Source organism: Helicoverpa zea, chromosome 22 (assembly GCF_022581195.2).
Source record: "Helicoverpa zea isolate HzStark_Cry1AcR chromosome 22, ilHelZeax1.1, whole genome shotgun sequence".
Lineage (NCBI taxonomy): Eukaryota > Metazoa > Arthropoda > Insecta > Lepidoptera > Noctuidae > Helicoverpa > Helicoverpa zea.
In genome coordinates this window covers 4,773,591-4,794,258 of record NC_061473.1, presented here as the reverse complement: position 1 = coordinate 4,794,258, position 20,668 = coordinate 4,773,591, and the positions used below count along the sequence as shown (strand labels likewise).

The 20,668-nt window shown below is 33.7% G+C and overlaps 2 protein-coding genes across 5 annotated transcripts in view; one reads left to right on the top strand and one right to left on the bottom strand.

Annotated features, from left to right (window-relative positions):
* Positions 1 to 11: 11 nt before the first annotated feature.
* On the bottom strand, positions 12 to 15,282 carry LOC124641168 (exosome complex component MTR3-like). 3 transcript variants are annotated; one of them, XM_047179163.1, is made up of 7 exons: positions 15,132 to 15,282; positions 9,611 to 9,779; positions 2,402 to 2,492; positions 1,384 to 1,616; positions 1,193 to 1,310; positions 840 to 999; positions 12 to 501 (listed from the first exon to the last, which is right to left on the bottom strand). In XM_047179163.1, exons 4-7 carry the CDS (start codon positions 1,553 to 1,555, stop codon positions 19 to 21), a joined length of 933 nt encoding a protein of 310 aa, XP_047035119.1. In that variant the 5' UTR covers positions 1,556 to 1,616; positions 2,402 to 2,492; positions 9,611 to 9,779; positions 15,132 to 15,282; the 3' UTR covers positions 12 to 18. The 3 variants fall into 3 exon arrangements, with proteins under 3 accessions (XP_047035119.1, XP_047035120.1, XP_047035121.1); XM_047179164.1 differs by lacking the exon at positions 9,611 to 9,779 and having other exon boundaries at positions 15,132 to 15,254; XM_047179165.1 differs by lacking the exons at positions 9,611 to 9,779; positions 15,132 to 15,282 and having other exon boundaries at positions 1,393 to 1,616.
* The window catches only part of LOC124641169 (transmembrane protein 165), a 34,805-nt gene continuing 16,849 nt past the window's right edge, over positions 2,713 to 20,668 (top strand). Inside the window, exons 1-2 of one of the 2 annotated variants that reach the window (XM_047179166.1) lie at positions 2,713 to 2,863; positions 6,029 to 6,161. In XM_047179166.1, the coding sequence (XP_047035122.1) occupies positions 6,036 to 6,161 (126 nt within the window). In that variant the 5' untranslated portion in view covers positions 2,713 to 2,863; positions 6,029 to 6,035. Of the gene's footprint in view, positions 2,864 to 6,028; positions 6,162 to 15,454; positions 15,536 to 20,668 lie in introns of those variants that run through there. The other variant, XM_047179167.1, reaches the window with a different exon arrangement.

Here is a 20,668-nt window from a genome sequence, read left to right as displayed (position 1 = left end):
TGAAATAAATATTAAATCTCATCCAGCATTTAATAATCTTTTCCACTCCTCCATCTTGGCGTTTAAAGCCTGTTCCCTCTCGTTGGCTTCTTCCTCCAACCTCTTTCGTTGTTCAATGCACTTTAAAACATTTGCTACAAGCACCTTCTGTATCAGAGGTACAAGCTTCCCACATTCTTTTTCTAGAACAGTCATAGCTTTTGAAATACACTCAACATCCATAGAGCCTACTACCGTGAAGTCCGATATTTGCTTCAATTCTGACAGCATAGACAATGTGACAATACCATGATTTGTAGCAGTCTGTGGGCTTAGTAAAACTAAATGTTCTTCATTTTCTGTTGGGTCCACGAACATTTTGTCGCCTATGACTGCGATAGAACAGGATGTTATTACATCGTACATTGGTACAGCTGCATCAGCTAAGGCCAGGCCAGCAGCATTGATTGCTGCAGGCAAGCACGCTCCATCGTGCTCCAGAATATATATGAACACATCCACCTGTGGAAGAGATTATTTTGCAAATTAAATATCAAATTGTCTAACCTTAGAAAAGAAAGGGAGATAAAGAAGCAACAATTTAAATCTTCAAGACTTCAAAAAAGATGGATCTTTGTTTGACCTATATCTTTGTATGTGTGTGCATGATTGTCTCACATTTAGCTGAACCAATTAAGATGCTGTTTACAGTATAATATTTGTAATACTTAGGAAAAGGTTTATTAGTTTTTATCATTTCCCTGGTTAGTAAAAGTAGTATTTTTCAATTCATTTAGTAATTAGATTAAAATCATTGTATCATCATTGATTAGTGGGAAAAATAAACATATTATAATTACCTGATAATTAGGGAACATGTGTCTACAGACTGTAGGCTCCAAGGCTTTTCTGAGTGCCACAGACAAAGCTTTCTCTTCAGCATCAGGCTGGTGTTGGCGCCGTTTGCGCGGACATGAAAATGGCGCGAATTTCACCTCACAGAATATTTGACCAAGTTGACTGAAAACAAACCAAATAATGAACTTGGAGAGATAGACTGTACAGACGTGGGATTTTTCAAGTCAAAGAGTTATTTATGAAGGTAAACTTCTAAAGTATTAGCAAACTTTTACCAGTATAGCAAGTACTGTTTAATTAATTTATGGTGAAGGTTATAACATTGGAATATTAAGAAAAATATTGATTAAAGTACCTAAACTCGTTCTGGTGGGGGATTTCCCGCGGATCAAACACGGAACAAACCACTTTTGTTTTTCTCAATTCTACGTACGCTGATCCCTTTGCTTGAGAAACCATATCGGTTCTAGCAACTGAAACATAAACGGCATATTATAAACACAAGTTTTATTTATAAAAGGCCACAGAAATTGAACCAGTACATACAAAACATACACATGCTACGAGCCTCGGCCAAAGCGCGGCCGTCTTTCCGAACCCCGTTATCATCTAGCAACTCTTTGTAAAGTTCAGCATAAGTCTTTGAATGGTCCTTAGTAAACCGCTTGTACGATACACTGTCTTCGGGTCCATTAAATCTTCGGTAATCCAGAGGCATTTTGGTTCTACTTTCGTTTTGTTATGAATACATAAACCTCGACTTCTCATAACCTCAAAACCAGTGTTGCCAACAAGGTGAATCTAAAACTTGCTAAACTGATGTTAAAATTTTGCCAAAATTATGCTAATTTGCTTTATAATATTGCCAGAAAATAAGCTAACATTTTTCAATGTCAAATACAACGTTATTTAATTTTAAATGTTTATTAATCAACAAAATTTTGATTTATTCCGATGAAGACGAAGATATTAACATTACTAAATAAAATGTTAATATCTTCGTCTTCATCGGCAGGCTCGGCAGCTGATGTGCATGTAGACGTGGAAGCCTTATTCTCAAGACTATAACTCTCCTTGGTACCTATAGAGCGCAGTACGTTATCCGGAACTGTGTAAGAATAGCAGCATTTCCCTGCCCTCTTTAGGCCGAATCTGACGTATAGAATGGCATTTAAAGTTTTTATCGACAAACGGTTGCGAAGTTTAGTTTTGACTATATTCATTTGGCTGAAAACGCGTTCAATTTCTGCGTTGGAATGAGGTAGTGATAATAATGATATTGCTAACTGAGATAAATCTGCAAAGGGGTTATTACCAGCTGCCCTATCCAACTATAAAGAAGTACATCAACAATAAAAAACAAATGACAATTACAGTATATTTTATATAGGTATATATTTTTGAAGTAATTGGACTTAAAAAAGGAAAGTAAACTTGTTATTCATAATTATTTTATATGCCAAAAAATATGCTATTTGCTAAATAACTTATAAAAATGCTAAACAACATAAAAATATGCCAAATCTAGCATAAAATTTGCTAAATTGGCAACACTACTCAAAACCAGACAGCCACAGAGTCAACAAAGTTCAGTCAACCATCTGACGCATGACGTTGATGACAGGACTCAAGAAAATAGACTGCTGCTTGCTGATCTGTAAACAAGTTTTGCGAGAGATAAATTAACAGTTAGCGTAATTAAACCAGTAATTTTATGTGATAACCTGACGAAATTATCCATAATATTAGCACGAAGTAAATACGTAAAAACGGATTGCGGTTGTCCTCGTGGGGCACTGTTGACAAACAGATGAATATTGTCTTTGATAACAGTCAATGTCAGTCAAGTGAAATGTCTGTCAGTTTGGTCAGGGTTATTTCGATTTTAGTTCACGAAAATGTTGAATCTAATATAGAAAACTTGTATTGAAATACTATCTATTGGGACCGCTATGAAATAAAGATAAAAGCTTGATATTTTTATTGTCGAATTTGCGTGTTCCCTTCGCGTAAGAAAGAATAAAATGTAAGTATATTTTACTGACATTCACATCGAACTTATAGATGACGTTTCATAGCGTGTTACTAAAAATCTAATATTGTGTGTGGAAGAATTCAAATCGATTAAAAGGTTATTTAGGTACTCCATAGCAAATTGTTATGCTTGTTGACTGTAGTCGTTACGCTGGACAGCAATAAACATAAGAGATTATTCAGTTATTAACGCGCCAGTCAGGTCCGGTCATATTTTGAGACGTGAGTATATCACTATACTTTATAAAGCAGTGTTATCATGTTATCTATTGTTAGGATTACTAGCTGATCTGCTTGAGTTTATGTTAACTTTACAATAATATTGTTCTGGCGGAACTGAGTATAAGTACCTACATGCATTCGTCATGCAAGGAATTTCCCTATGGTTTTTGCAATTTGCAGTGAAGATAAACAAGTTATAATTTATCTAACTACTCATAGAAATAACATTGGTGCTCAGCTGCATCCAGTCAACTTAGAAGCCATTCAACTCACAGACATTAAAACAGTTTATTTAGCTATGGCACAATCTTAGTCTTTTTTTATTTAATTTAAAAACACCTGTATTTCACAATCAAATGTATAAAAATTGAGTATTTCTTGTTATATCAGTTGTTTTTTATATTGGCACTTATCACTCCATAATTCTGGGAAAATTATAAAATAGATCATATCAGACATCTTAAAACTTCCTTGATAACTCAAAGATTTTATCCACTCAAGCGTCCGGGCGACTATAGTCGCCCAAAAATTTTTGGCGTTAAGCGTCCGGGCGACTATAGCAGCCTCTTTGACTTGTGCACTTCAAACGAATTTTTATCTATGACAAGTTTCAAAGAGCTTTACGAATGTTACACTAGATGGATCTGTATTAAATAACGCGTCTATGGGTCGGTAAAACAGTATGCCAGGTACAGCAAGAATATAAAAAATAATTGTTTACAAACTGTGTGTCAAGTTTTGTGAAGTGTTTAGGAACTTTACATTTAATATTTAATTATTCATTTATTTATCATCCTACTGTATTAGTGTTATATATTAAAATAATCCTCAAGATTCATTCTTTCAAAATATTCATAAGTGCTATCAATCCAAAATTTGATAGGTTGTCTTTACATTTAAATAAAGTCGGCATGCGAGAACTGCCTTTGAGTACCAGTTTTTCGTTAAGTTTTTGTGTGTTAAATTCTATATTTTAATAAAATTCTTCTTGAAATTAAGAGAATAGGTCATAATTAATGTATAAAAAAAATATGAGGAAAAAAGAAACGGAAATAGTTAGGATTTAACGTTTTTTTCGTCATTTTGTCATCCGAGGCGATAACAGATTGCTGCGGGAATGCCTTGTTTGTTTTGGTTTAATGTGCTACACTGTTCATTCCAAGTATATATAATATTGGTATCAAAAAAAAGCTTATTTAATCTAGTTTAATAATAAGTATAAATCAATGAGAAAAGTTAAATAACGTTGAGTTAAAACTTGTTAAAACAAATATTTTGCTTGAATTTAGCCTGTTCTGTTAAGTTCAACTTTTTTTTATGCATTTGTGATTGATTTCTGTACTTTAATTAGTACATATTTTGATTCATTAATAATTCAGCTTTATACTGGTATATTTTACTTTGCTATAGCTGCAATAGTTTGCTAGAAAATACACTTTAAATCGGTAACGGCATGGGGCGCTCGACGCGATTCAACACAGATCGAGCGCGTGAACGTACGAGGTGTTGACAGGTGTCGCACGCGAACGCTTGAGTGGTTATCTGACCCATTATAATAATATAATGTAATTGACCAAATATCACATAATGACCAAGTAACCGTAAAGTATAAATCAATTAACTGCATATCTTTATCAAATTGTGTTAATTGGTTATGCCGACTCAAGTACTTTAAAAGTTTATTTGTGTCCGATCCCATTCATATCTGCTTGAGTAATAACACTATAATTTAACTTATAAGGATAGGTAAGGTTTGCTATCTAGCTTGGTTAAGTATTTAATTGAGTCTTATAATACAGTAGCTGTTTTCCCCTGGTTTCACCCCTGCCCCATGGAAACTACTACTAAATTGTTTGCGGCAGTTTCATTTCTATCCCTAAGGAAATACTTCTACTACTGTATTTCTGCCTGGTCTAATCAAAATCATTCTGTTGTTTTTGTTTGATACAAGTGAAAATCCTCACTCCCAAACTTTGATTAATTTTGTGGCTAATTAGACCACTAATAAAATAAGACTGTGACAAAATAGATTTATTGCTCTTTAAATACCCTTGATAGAACCTTAGGTTATACAGAACCTGTTACTTATACTAAAATCTTTACCTATAAACAAGTTTCTTATAATTTTTATATTTTATTTTCCTCATAGTAAGTGGTTCTATACATACTGTAATATAATAAAGAGACCTTTTTTTGTTTGTACCATAAAGGCTCCGAAACTACTCAACTGATTTGAAAGATTCTTTCACTGTTGGAACGCTAAACTATTCCAAAGCAACATAAGCTTTATTTTATCTAGGTATAAAAATATTTTTTTCTCAGGACATGGGTAAAACCGGAGGAAACAGCTGTTCAGCTATTGTAGGCATTATAAAAATATATATTCTGAAGTAAACATTGTTAGTCATCCAACTAAATGCTGAAGAATGCTTGCACTGATAAGAAATAACATTATTGTAAATACCTATATTAAAACATGTTTAACTGGAAATAACAACACACCACAAACTACATTTCTATGATAAACTGTTTGAAGAAATATGTTTTTAAAACTTAGTTTACTATATCCAAGGTTTGAAAAACGGTTTCCATGCACAGTAGATGATTAAATTCTACTTGTAATCTTAGCCTATAAGTGTGTAACAATTGTAGGCAGATAAATAATTAAATATTGTTGACTCACTTCAAAAATTGCTGGATGCACAATTGCACAGTCTACATAAAATAACAGTGATAGAAAGACATTTTGAATACCTCAATAATCAATATGAACTTGATAATTAACCTTTTGAGTCTGAATATTAAAAACATTAGATGAAGATGACACTTATAGCATTATCTTCAACTCTTTAATCCAATATCCCTGAGTATCATAAAACTATCTTTTTCTATCTATCTTTGTCAAAAACTAATACATCCCTAAAAACATTTCCAGATACAAGATGCTGAAGAAGCGCACTGTCTTCCTGGCGGTGGCAGTGTTCCTGGGGATGGTGGCTGTCTCTGTGGCACAGGGCCATGTCCCCGTGCCGCCATCTCCAGACCCTTCTACGCCTTCTACTACACCGGTATGTCTAGTTGTATTATTGGGGAGTTGATGAAAGAGGTTGTATATACGTTTGAGTTTTGATACTGGCAGGTTGTAAAATATGCACCAGAAAAAAAAATCGTTTTGAAGTGTTGGCCAATTTTCGCGCCTAAACTAGATGTAGGTATCATCCTTGTTGGACTGAAAAGCGTCGTTATTATTCGTCCTATTCAGTCTCATCTAACTAAACCGAAATACGGAATGGATTGAGTATCCCTACCCACTCAAAAGCGGCCCATAGAAAAGTTTTTTGTATCTTTTGCAACTTCTTGTCCGGTATAGGTACGTATCGATTAAAAGGCGCGATTATTCAAATTTTAAAACATGGCCATATATCGTTAATTCAATATTTTCAGCGCATACCAATAAATCAAATCTTTTATATTCATTTTACATACAGAGATTATAATATTACTCATTACATGTACCTACACATGTATAGTTGTTTAAATAATTTTCCTCATCGCCTCAAATGTGATGTAAATACAAAAATAAACTGGTGTGCCTCTGTTTTATATCCAGCGGTAATAGTAATTGTCAGATGAAAAGGCGACTGAGAGTTTTCTCACGTAAATTTTAATATAGATGAGAGCAGAGAGTTCGCACTTAATTATATTTCGTGTGATGTAGACTGTCATTATTTAATTAGCTGGTTTTATTTATACTTACTTACGTGCATTCATATAAGGTTTAATTTAGAACCACGTCACATCTTCACTTAGATTTTTATTTATTGCTTTTGAAAGTAAGAAAAGTTAATTATTAGACTATACTGACTATTGGGAATTTTATTATATTGAATTTTCTATGTCGCCTTTATTCGTTCAAGTCGCACCTTATTTCATGCGAATTTAACCTATATCTTATCATTTATGAATTAATATTTTTTACTTTTATCAGACATCACTGACCAATAATGAAATAAAAAGTTGAACCAACTCAGATAACTCCGAATTTAAAATTATCAATAGCGTAGATTTCGTCTCACGCCTGTTATTATTTAGACTACGTTCATAGTAACGATAAAGTTTTTATAAATAAATATTATTTTACATCAAGGTTGTGTTAAGAAACTCATTAAATTGCCACTGACCTAGTACATACAGATGTTTTATATTTAGTTTTTGTCAGTGAAAGTATTTTTTTATACTTAAGGTTTAATTTTATTGTCGGAAAATAAACTAACAAAAGAAATATAGTACATAACTATATATCGACTGCAAGCAAGCAATACCTCCTATCTGACATTTTTGTTTCAAAAAACCAAAAAACTTGTATCTACCATAAACTACCTTTAGATTCAAAATAAAAACAAAAAAACTTTATTAATCAATACTATGCTTAGTAAAAGAAAACTTGGATTTTCAGTATCTCATTATACCTTCCTCGGAATAAGGATTTTATTAAGTTTTATTGTTCCCCTTTAAAATCCACCCGGAGTCAGATAGGAGGTATTGCTTGCTTGCAGTCGATATTTCGCCGCGGTTTCACCTATGCCTATATCACTCGGGGATAGTTAAGCTTTCAGACATTGAAAGTATTTTTAAAATCGATTCAGTAGTTTTGGGGCCTTTAGGGTACAAAAAAAAATAACAAATAAACTAGCAATAGTAACATTAGTAACGATTCGGTTTTGTTCAGCAATGTCTAGACGCCAACTCTATGTAACAGATATGTGTAAATTAAAACGAAACAAAATTATTCATTAACAATTTTAGATAATAACAATATATTCAACGTAGCAGAACGTAAATTATAGTACAAAACCAACTGTGTATTCATCAATTAACGCACATTTTAGATTGAAAAGGTCATTAATGTCAGAACTATTATCACTAACTTGGTTGGTTGGCAACATAATTTGTTAAACAGTAGGCTGTAGCTGTAGGTTTAGATAAACGTTGTAGCTACGAAATTTAACTTACAGGTAACTAACAACTACATTTAAGAGGACGCATTGGAAATTTTGGCGCCAATGATCTCAATTTTTCTCAGTAAATACAAAAAGGATCAAAATACAACTTGGTTACCCGAAAGTTCATGATAAAAATCTTATTTTGTTAGTTTTCAAAACATGATTAGGTAACTTTTTTTTTTTTTTTAAAGGGAAAAATATATCAAACATACCTCTTTTTAAAAAGAGTCACATATTATGGGCAAACGGGACCGATTTAAGCCTCTTAACTTTTTTCGTAGTTGAATATATACATACTCTTTAAAATTGTAGAAGGAATATTTATCAAATTATCATTTCTAAATAATGAAATAATAAAAACTTTAATTATAAGCTAGCGTGCGTATTGTATCCTCGCCCCGCTCAGACGCTCAGTCCCCTCTTGGCCTCTTAGGTGCGCGTGCCCGGTTATGGAATTATTGTTTAACAATTCGTCGCCTTAAAGTAGAGAAATTATGTCTCCATTATAGAGAGGAGAAGGCATTCCTAAAAATGGTCGGTACAAACTAACAAATATTTGAGAATATAAAAGCAAGAATAGTTATAACTTCTCATAAGTATAACAGATCTTTATCATATTCAATTCAACCCAACTTCTCGGTCAAAGTGAATGCTATTGCCTCCTAAGTTTCCTTTCTAATATTAATTTAATACAATAACTTGTGTCGTGAATACAGTGGCGCCATTGTTAGCTTAACGAAGCGGTAATTATCGGAACTAAAAAGGCTAGCATTTGGCTACGGTGTGTTGGCTTCGGTTACGACCTTCGACAACGTGATAAATGTTCAAGCTATGCCTGAGAGATGGCGCTACTAGTATTTAAAGATAGATTTATTCACTTTATATTTGCATTTTTTTTCGACGATTAGTAATCCGTTTTAATTCTCTAATATTGGAATGTTGATATAATTCGTACTTTTGTGTGACCCCAATTTTTTTAATAGTGATGTCAGTGAATTTTGATGTTAATCTGTGAATTTCTTAAGTATTTAAGGCAGTATCAACTTGAATTACTTGACATTTTGCAGAGGTATGCCTCGTATTATTTAACTATCACCAGAGTCCTCGGCTAGTGCAACTGGTTGGCTTGACTTTAGTTTGGGTTTTTCAACTAGCAAAACCCAAACAAGATTTGAAAATGTCTCATAGGTGAGCCCAAATTCACTTCGTAATTTGCTCTGTTTTGTCCAGAAATCGCATTTGTAATAATTTAACTTAATTTTCAAGATAGTAATTTTTATGGAGTTACTGGTACAGCCATTGACCCATATTCTTTTCCTCAGATCACAATCTTCCAGAGCATAAAACCGATAGTTTACCTCGTAACAGAAAAAAAAACTGTTTACCTTGACAAAGTCATTAAAGTCGTTAGCACTTTAATATTTCTGTAATGACATGAAACTGAAGACAAAACGTTCAGCTGAAAGATATAGATTTTCTACAAGATTCTTAGGATGCATGCGCTGAAAACGTACTTGCGGGCTTTAATATGAGTACATTATTATATGGCTGTTTCTTGGGGACTTGGGGAGTTCTGACGCATTATTTGTTAGTTCATCCACCAGTTTATCCTTTGTTTGCAATTTGGAGTTGCAGCACAGCATGAAATTATTTCTTTAAACTCGTCATTCCTCTCTTGTTTTTCTGGAAGATATAAAAACAAAAATTACAAAAAAATAACGCCGACTTCAAAATACTACCTACTGACAAATATTATACTGAAAACCGCATCAAAATCGGTCTAGCTAAACGCGAGATAATTTGGCACAAACATACATAAAGGTCAAATTGAGAACCTCCTTTTTTAACTCATTTAAATTATATCAGATTGAAAACTGCAGTTTTTATGGTCGTGTACTTAAATTCAGACTCTTAAGAAGCTTCTATAGTTTCTTGATGCCTCATACGTGAGAATATTTCTACAGTTCGCGAGGATCGGTCAAACAGGACATGGAAGTAGGTAAATAAAAATACCTACATGATGTCATTTCTAACACTTAGATATAGGATTTTTATGGCACATTCATATTGTTGTTAGATATCTTCGTCACTTATGTGGGTTTGTATTTATGCAGTATATGAGCTGTTCATTGTCGTCTGTTTTATAGGTTCTTTACCGCATCAAGGAAAACCATAGGAAAATGGCTTGGCTTTATTTCGTTTCTCTGACAAAGACTATAAGTATTTACACACTGACCCTGTTTCCGCGGTTTCAGTCGCGTCCCGTTGGAACTACTACCCGTAGCGGGATGAAATGTAGCCTATGTTACTAGGGAAGAGTGTAGTTTTGTAACTGTGAAAGAAAAATTTCAAATCGGTTCAATTTGTTTCGGAGCATTTACCGTAGAAACAGTCAAAAACGTTTCTTTATAATATTACTTTATGGTGGTATATTTTCGTATAGAGATAGGTTGCAGATTTTAAAATTGCCTATCTGGATGTTATGAAAAAAAAAAAGTTTTATTACGCAGAGTATGTGCGTAAGTACTTGAATGAATGATCCTTTATTACTATGAATATATGTTATCTCAGCTCTTTAAACTTCTTACTCGAGGTTAGATAATCGTAAACACACTCAAGTGTTTTTAAAAAGATTTTACTATTAAATAATTTCAATCGTGTTCAAAAACTAGTTTGTTGATGAAACTTCAGTAGAAAGACAAAAAAAAACTCCAAAGAGACGCTTTAGACCCTTATGCCCATTTTCACCAATAAATACCTAAATTATGGGATCCCCTAAGAGCATTTACGGAACACTTAATAAGAATTTCGTTTTCACCAAAGTTTAGGTGTCCCTTATCCATAGTTATTTATGTCAAAATTGGGAGAGCCCTTATTCTAAGTGGCACTTAGATTAAGAGATTGTTGGTGAAAATGGGCATTAAATAAGTAATCATATCCTTGAAATATTTAAAGTTGAAAATGTACGAAAACAAAATTGATTACCTAAACAACAAAAAACTTGTGTTTGTGGACTTTCGTGCCGAACAACCAAAGAATAACATTGGTTCTAATACTTAATAGTTTAAAGATGTAAAATTAATAAAGCTACGATAATAAAAACAGTTTAAAAAAACATCACGTGATTTGGATTCCATATATCCATACAATAAGTATTTTTTGCAGCCTGTTATTTGATTTGTATGATTGCGATTGCCAAGTGTTGCAAAAAGTCTTAATAGGTGAAGAAGCTGTCTATGGATGACAGAATGCGATGAATAAAAACCGGCCAACTGCGAGTCGGAATCACACAGGAAGGGTTCCGAACCAGGGTTCAGAGTAAAATTAGCAAAAATATCACGTTTGTTGTATGAGAGCCCCACAAAATATTTATTAAATTAGTTTTCTGTATTTGTTGTTATAGCGGCAACTAAAATATATCATCTGTGAAAATTTCAGCTCTCTAACTATCACGGTTCATGAGAAATGTTTTGATTGATTGATTGAACTTTTTTAGTTTCTATTTAATAACAGCTTCAAATAATTTTGATAGACGATGTTATGATAAGAAGTCTGGTTACACGGTATGTAATTAGAAAAATACTGAGGTTCCCATAAAAACTGAGAATGGCACTTTATTAATGCCGACCTGTGGTCAAAGTCAAGGTCAACTTTTTATATGGAAGGTGAACTTTTTGATGTATGATAACTTTTTTTATATTAGTTGCGGTCAAAGGTTGTAAGCGACTTAAATGTCTTATTCGTGTCAATAGTTAGTGGTTTAGGGCTAGGGTCACTTTTGAATAGTCAGTGAAATAATGTAAAAGAAAAGATTTAATGGACTTTTGCGGTGGTCCTGAAATCATTAAGTTTTTTGTGAATATGTTACTTGACGATAGGGTTAGTGGGTGGGACTTTCTGCGTTTCACTTTAAAAGGTTCACGTTTAAAAATATGCATTAATAATATCCACGGTTATTCGCACAAAAAAAGTAATTATTGCTACCTTGCACGAGATAATCAGCGACGTTAATTTTTTTTATAAATTGAGAGCAAGGTCTTGCATCAGAGTAAAGGGTTTACTTCAAACTGCATTTACATGGCCTACTTGTTAAATATAATTGAGGTTGATTGTGCCAAAAGCGAATGCAACGTATTCTTGAAGAGAGATAATGTCCTGTAAATGTCCAAATAATTTGAAAAGTAAGGATGACAAGTGATTTATAAGGAAAAGTTTTCATTCAGACGCTTAACGCTAATGTTCAGATACAATCTGAACACCTGTAACTATGTTATCAGTTTACAAAATGTTTGTACTTTTTATTTTTAAGTACATAGGTAGGTTATTTGTATGAAATGTATGGACATAGTTGCGACCCTAAGACCTGGATCATTTATTTGCAAAATCTGCACTTCAATCTGGCCATGAACACTGGTTCTTTGGAATAAGTCCTAAAAATATGTCTCTAAGAATATTGCGCGTGGTTCTCAAAAGTTTACAGAAAAAAAAATGAATAGTAAAAAATAAAACTTAAAAATAGAATCGCCAGTTACAAGTTTGCATGGAACCAGTTTATAATCAGCTGAGCTAGACTCCGTAGGGCATCTGGTCCTAATAGTAGGACGGCCACCGACCGCCACCGGATGACCGCTTTACGTGTCTCCTTACCTCTCAATTTGTTTTCATTATGCAGCCACCGCGCATTTCGAAACTGCAGACTGTAGGAATTTTAAGAAGTATATTTTTGACTACATCAGCGATTTTCTATATTTAGAATTGAAAATTATATATATCTCAATTATCCCTTATCTCAATTTGATAATTATATATTATCAAATTGAGATAAGTCGGTATCGTACGCAACGGACGTATCGCACGCAACGGATCGTAGTATTATTTATATAGAAACTCAAACAAGTGCGTCCACCTGTCCGCATCGTACGCATCGCACATCTTGTTTGAGTTTCTATATAAATAATACTACGATCCGTTGCGTGCGTTGCGTCCGTTGCGTACGATACTGACAAGTGGACGCTTAGCTTGAAGACGAATTGATTTCAATATTATGGGTCTTGGGATTTTTTCTGCTTTGAGTGTCGAGCATACTTGCATGTTAATTTGATGCTTACAAACATTTTATTTTCTTTGCCAAATCTCGTAATTCTTTAAAAGAACTTCTGTCTCAAAGGAAGACGAAATTTTCATTTCCGAAGCTTTCACTATTAAGAATGGTTGTTTTAGGTAGTACCTGTATCATTTATTACTTTCTCTACTTTTGGTAGGCATGTAATGAACTTTAACTGTGTTTGTGTTGCTTTGTAATTGTCAGCTGGCTTATCGTTAGATAAAAATGATGGAATTGAGTAATCATTAGTACCTGCCTTCCTACTTAGGTATCACAATGAGTGATGATACGTAAAAACCCATGAATTACAATTATATCGGATTTGAAGTAAATGGTTTGAAATATACTTTAAAAAGTATTGTAATGTAAAAGCTATATTTTCATATTTTTGTTTTATGAAAAAAGTATACATAAAAAATAGTCTGGTTTGTAGCATTTGGCTGACAACTATATCTAACCTATCAAAGAAAACAGCTGATAAAGTTTCTTGATCCTATTTTGTTGTTGTAAACTGCATATTATGTTTTTTAGATATCTATTGATAAACCACTTTCTTTTCGTCTGACATTAAGAATAGGTCCCAGGATATTTTTATGAACGATGACCACAAAAACATTGGTCACAGAACCGGATATCCATCAGTATTTCATTAGACACCATTCTCATTGGTCATTAATATGTTTATTGCTAAAATGAAACAAGGATAGAAAAGTAAGTCTACAGTAAAGAAAGAAATTTTGCCTTATACCCATTAAAATAAGTCGGACAGGAAAAAAAAATATTGATGAAGCCCTTCGGACCTTAGAGCTTTCGATAAAGAGGATGAACAAACCTGAAAGTTAGATTTCGCTGAATACTTTTCACTTCAAATATCACGTTTACAATAAGAATTATTTACGATTTTTAAAATTTTTAAGATGAACTCAAAAAAATCGAAGTGAAAACGGTTCTTCTGTTGACGGTTTTCTGCGAAAGCCGAAAGGTTATAGGTAATACATAAGTTTAGAAATGATCTCTGAAAATTAACAGGATGAGGTACCTATAGCACGAAAAAAAATATGGCCTAATAAAACATATAAATCATCCCTTTAACACCGTACACCGTACACGCTGTAAAAAGTGGTCGAAACTAAAATCCTCCCATCCATTACTTATCCAACGTGTGAGACAAAGTTGCAAAAGAAAAGTTACGTAGTCATAGAGTAGGGAAATTAGGAATGACATCACGTATGACCGGTCGATACCTGATGTCTATTTGTGGATCACAGGCCGCGGAACCCTGAAGAAAAGCCTGCTAGTGCATTAGTTAAGAAGACTCGTTTATATGGAAATTATACTAATATCATAAAGAGGACTTATTGTTGTTATTTGTATCCTATTTGTAGCTTCGAAATGACTGAACTGATCTGAAAATTCTTTCACTGTTGGAAAGTTACACTCTTTCTGATCACTCGGAAAGAGTGTAACTTTTGGCTATATTTTAACCAGGTACGGTCAGTAGTTCCCACAGGACGCGGGTGAAACCGCGGGAAAATATGTATGTTTATAAATTAATAGTTTGTACTGCTGAGGGAAAAATACTTTACGGTGAATTGGTTTTATCACCATTCGTAATTTGTAGCGCATTGCTCTGTATATTACATAATTTTCATTGAAAAATACTCCTCACCAAAATCGGCAGCCAAACAGGACGCAGTCTGATATGTCGTTATTTCTATTTTCATAATTTCCTCTCCACCTTCGCAGACAGTTTGACGTCAATAGTAGCGAAAATATTGTGGACAAAAATAATATTAGCCACTGCCAATTTTTTTATCAAAACATTGACAAATTAATCGCATGGCCTAAGTTTGAAATGCTCTAAAATAATTTGTTTTGCCTCATGTGTAAAGTTTTTTTTAGTTATAGAGTGTGTCTATGTATGTACTTACTTGTTTTTCCTTTAGTTTTCTGGTAGTAAGTTTATGCTGTAAGGTAGTCGTCGCGCGAACCACAAGGCGCGCGGTCGCGTGGTATCGTGCCACATCGCTCGAACAACTGGCTCCGTCCACATCGAATGTCTTTATGAAATATTTTATTATATTATCAAGATGTCTAAATGATAATTTTATCAGTTTTTATTAACACTCCTTCGTCGGCGCGCGATGTGACAGTGCGTACTTTTGGCGGGAAGCATACAGTGTTTTATTTGTGCAAAAAAAGTTAGGCATACAGCCTATTTAATTAAAAAAAAATGAATGTTACCGATATGATGGATTTTTCAACGACAATGATGCCTGAGGTGTCAACCGAGGCCCCCGATGTTAGGACATGGCTTACCAATTTAATATTGCAGGTTTGTTTACTAATATTGTAGTATAATTGTAGAGTAAACACCACGATATACAGTGCTCTAAACACAAAATTGTGTAATGGTTCATTGACTGTGTTATTGTCGTAATGTCTAATGATAGTAATATCAGTAAATATTGTTAAACTATTGCAAGGTGTCTCTATCGTAAACTCGCAACTAGAAATTAATGAAGTTTTAAATGTTGCATTTTCATTTATCACTGCTTAGGCAAGGTTATGAACTGTAATGTTTTCCTAATGCACGTTTTACACGCCGTTTTGACATGCATTATGATTTTTTAAAGAGTGAATCATTTTAAAACGTAAATTATGTGTAGATAATATGAGTGATCAGGCAGGGGAAAAACTGTTCGTTCTCGTTTATTGGTATTAGTAATATAAAAATCTACATTTGATTAGGTTCTCGCATTCCAAAGCCGTTGGTCTATCTAAATCTTTTCTCAAGAGTTTGAGTTACCATCCGTACATACACAGCCTATTTAGGAATAGTCTGACACTCCGTTTTCACCCACGGCGTCATACTTCGTATTTTTAAAGCAAGATCTGAAAATCATAGCCTAAGTTAATAGAGGTTCATGAAAGTTCATATACTTTGCTAGTTTCGACTCCCTTATAAAATCTTTACTGTTTACAAGTTGTCAATGAATCAGAAAACTAGGTCGATAGGTCGACGGCCTAACAAGTTGTAAATAACAATATAATACATTAGGCCAATGCCTACATTATTATGAATGAAGTAGTATTACATAAATATACAATCTTATAGTGTTAGCTTTACTTGTTTATGTCAAAGGAAAACTCTTGATTTTATTTTATATTTACATATAGTGTTTGCCTTGCGTTTGCTGTAATAATTTGTCACGGTAACCAATCAAAAACAAATTGGAAATAAACATAACATGTTTTATCAGAGTATATGAGAAAGAATGCATGTAGCAGAGATGACAATGTTGAGATGGATGTGTGGGGTAACTCATTATTTCCTCTGTCCCTTACAGAGGAAATAATGAGTATATGAGCAGCCTAAAAGTGCTCTACTTTTTTCAGTCATAGAATAGAAGACAGGTCAGCGTTTGTCGTGGTATGGGCATGTGATTAGGTGTGAAACGCATGCTACAAAGAGTGTGCTAAGTATGAATGTGGAAGGATGGAGAGGCAGAGGTAGACCGAGGAAAAGATGGATTGACTACCTGAAAGAGGACATGAATAAGAAGGGGTGGATGTTAGTATGACGTCTGACAGAGAGAAATTAAAACAAAAATCACATTGCGCTGACACCCAATAACTTTGCAATAGGGCAGGAAGAAGATGCATTTAAGCGTATTTATATTGAATATATTTTTCCAAGATCTAAAGCTATAAAAATTACAATGGTCAAATCACATTCCATTTCTATAGTCTTTTGCGATGACAGTTAATATTATTACTATTTATAGTTTTAAACTGTTATTCGTAATATTTGTTTCTGAGTTTTGTTTATTTGATTTCTTGTGCATCTAAGTATTACCTCAAGGCCGTAATAATCACATGCCTGGGATGTTGTGTACTCAATAAAAATCATTAGCATTTGCCATGCAACGGCGCGGGCGCAGCTTGTAGAAAATCTTAATTTTAAATGAATTCTTTAACATAGTTGTTATGAGAAGGAAAACTGGTTGTATTCTTCATAATTAATTGACATGAAATCTAGTTTGTTATCCGTTAAATCACTTCGATTGATAATACTTTCGCTATCAGATAAATACGGCCGTCCTAGATTGTTGCTTATAGGGTTGTCGTTAAACTAGCCGATGTTCGAATATTTAATTATTTAAAAAAACAAAATATGCAACGATCTCCAATAGTTTTTATTCTAGAAGCAATACTGAAACTCTCGAACTACATAGATAGTTGTCGCATATCATCATCGTCTACCTAGCCTTCCAGTTTAACCGGACGCTGCTGAGTAACAGCGTTTTAAAAGGAGCGACTGCCTATCTGACCTCCTCAACCCAGTTACCCGGGGTACTTCGATTAGTTGTCAGACTTACTGGCTTCTGACTACCCGTGACTGCCAAAGATGTTAAAATGGCAGATAGTGGTCAAATACATGACGAACTTTTGCTTTTTGTTTGCATGAAAGAAGGCTGACAATATAACATTGTTTAACAATTCATCAAAATTTCGGAATTCGGTCAAAAGGATGTTTGAATTAAGTCTGAAACTATTATTGTACAAATGTACTTACACTCATTGTAAAGTGCGATTCCACTCACTTTTGTATCAAGTGATTCATAATTTTGTAGTGACTTGTTTAAATTGTTTTCATTATCAATAAGTATGCAAATTTTAAATACAAAATATCTTTAAACTATACTTACTGATATAGCGTGTGGATTAGCAACATCTAGCAAGAAACAAGTTAAAACGTGCGAAAAACGATACAATATATTCGTCAAGTTTTTTGCGTGAACAAACATCTAATCATAGGGTGCTTACATAAAGAAATAGGTTTCCGGTACAGACAAACCTGTACGGGTAGGTACCGATCAGTGCAGGTATAATATTTTAATACAATCCTATTCACTCACTTATAAAGAAACAGGTAAACAACCTGTTTCTATACAGACAAACAATCAGTCAGACAAAAACCTCCATTATCCTATTGTATTAAATTATGTACTTACATTGTCATATTTTACAGCATTCTCAACTCATTGAGTAGTTACCTATGTTTACGTGTTACGAGTATTACTAATTAAATTATCAACAGTGTTAAAACATTTTAATTATACAATGGGAGGAAACTTAAGTAAATGAGTATTAATGTACCTTTAAAAATCGTATTAAGATTATAATTCACAATGGTTTGGTAAACAAGATAAAAAAGTTCCTTTTTTTTCAAACATCTATGCTGTAGATTCCATTTTGACCAAAGTCCGGTGATTTACTTCATGCGGTTGTCGCTTGGTTTAATTTTCATTTCACTTAAGAAACAGGTCATTTAGGCATATTTTAAGGTACTCGAAAATTATCTACCATTCACAAATAGGTAGGTTGGTGATTACTTCCCAAAACTGGCACGAAACTATAAAGTTTTTTTAGGTTATTATGTCGTCGCTATAAAAAGAAACTGCAAATAATAACAGACTTCTTCTGACTTATCTTATTTATATTTTGTTTATCAAAATCTGAATAAATTATTACACATGGAAGTGTAAAATGGCGACGGTTAAGCCCGTAGGATTGTCTGTGTTTGTGCAACCCACTGCAGTAGTCTGGGTACGGGTATTTAGATAAAATATGAGGTACCATAAAACATCTTTTTTATTACATAAAAATAGTTAAGGAAGGTTAGAAGAGTCATGTGGTATAAATAGCATCATCAGGAACCGTTGAACGTAAAAAGTGAACATTTTCTCAAGGTTCTCATTTTGGATATTTATATTTTTTTTGGCAGATATAGTCCTAAGTTTTCTTTGGAGTTTTGATTCAAATCCGAGCGATTCAATGATTCCCAATGTACATTAAGTAAATCTATCCTTGTTTAACTAGATATGCAGTTGTCTTTGTATAATGAAATCAATACCATGAGTGGAACACAAAACGATAATGTAATCTCGAAGTACCCGCCATTGACGTAGCAGAAAGCTTATTTAAACGCACACTCTGGCCTTGCCAACATACTCTGTTGAAACATAATTTTTTGATATTACAGCAACGAATTGCATGCTATTTTCACTGCTAGTTTTGAAATGTGTATAAAAAATAACAAGCCTTGAGAAGCTGTCTGGAGAGCTGGCTGTCTGTGGAAGAGGAAATTGAATATTTTCTCTATGGTCTTGCGAATAGTGTCAGAAATGTATCTATTTGAAGATGTTTGCAGTAGTTTATTTTGTAACTGTCGACAGTGTCAGACTTAAAAGTTGTATTTTCTATGTGGATGATAGTATGATAGATGTATTTTGTAATGGAGAATCTGATCACTTCTTATTTGCGTGTTGTGAAATCTACTTCTATCTACTTTTTTTATTATTATCTGGTTGCCAAAGTTCAGTGCATTACCGTAGGTCGTATAGTTTGGTATTTTTTACAGGAACAAAATAAGATATTTTGTCCCAAAAAATACACAAACGCCCCAAAAAATGGCTCACGGACACGATAAAAATGGACAGACAAATAAAAATTACACTAAAGTACAGTGCGTTGTAAACTTATGCGCCTACCTCGGATATATTGGACCGTGAACTTGGCTGTTATCGTATCGATCTCAGCTGATTTGTTTGCACGCCCACGTCGGGTAGCCTGGTTACTACGACTAAACGAGATATAGCTAATATTTGTGATGCGTTTGCACTTTATTTTCTAGATAACATAGAGCTGCTGCCTACGGTTTCGCCCACAGAGGGTGATAACAGGTTTCAAGGGTGCAATTTGGTACTTTACATCAACTTATCTATATTAACAACTGGTTATCTGCGGCCTGTCCACGTCCCGCGAACTTTGCACATCCAGATAAAAAAGTAGCCTTTTTAAGTCAACCTCTGTAAATGGACATCAAAAGTTTGTGGGATTTTCACGCTTTCACTTAGCACTCATATGTGGCAGGATTAACTCCCAAGACAGAGAAAGTCTGAATTAGATACAAGTTTGTCCTTTCGAAGGGTGATTGCTAAAATTAACTAAATGCCAACTATATTCTTACGAAGTATTTTCATCGCAGCCTGGCAGAAGCACTTATCTATGTTTAAATTATACACGTGCGAAGCCGTAGTAATTAAACGGTAGTGGGCAAGTAATTAAGTGTTGCAATCTCTTGCATTGAAATTATACATATCGATAAATTACCACCTAAAGGTGAACCATAATGCAGACATGGTCCTTTGAAGATTGCTTCACATCAAGTTCTTTTCGGCCCTTGCATGCATTCTAAATTTGGGTTTCGATTTTTAGTGCCAAAGGCCACTTTACCAAGTTATTTTTAAATGGCTTATGTTTAACTGATCACCAGATATAGTAACAAATAGCAGACAAAAATAGTAAATGATCACCAAAATTAAACTCGCATTTTAATGTAAAACTATAACCAAAGTTTTAACACTTTACTATCCTATTTAAGTGAAATTACTCCAAAATA

Excerpts from the sequence above, each read along its gene's own strand:
- LOC124641168 (XM_047179163.1), bottom strand. The coding sequence starts at position 1,555 with ATGCCTCTGGATTACCGAAGATTTAATGGACCCGAAGACAGTGTATCG. Across the intron at positions 1,311-1,383 it reads TCGTAGCATGTGTATGTTTT|TTGCTAGAACCGATATGGTT; the intron begins GTATGTACTGGT and ends TTTATGTTTCAG. Across the intron at positions 502-839 it reads ACATGTTCCCTAATTATCAG|GTGGATGTGTTCATATATAT; the intron begins GTAATTATAATA and ends TCTCTTCCACAG.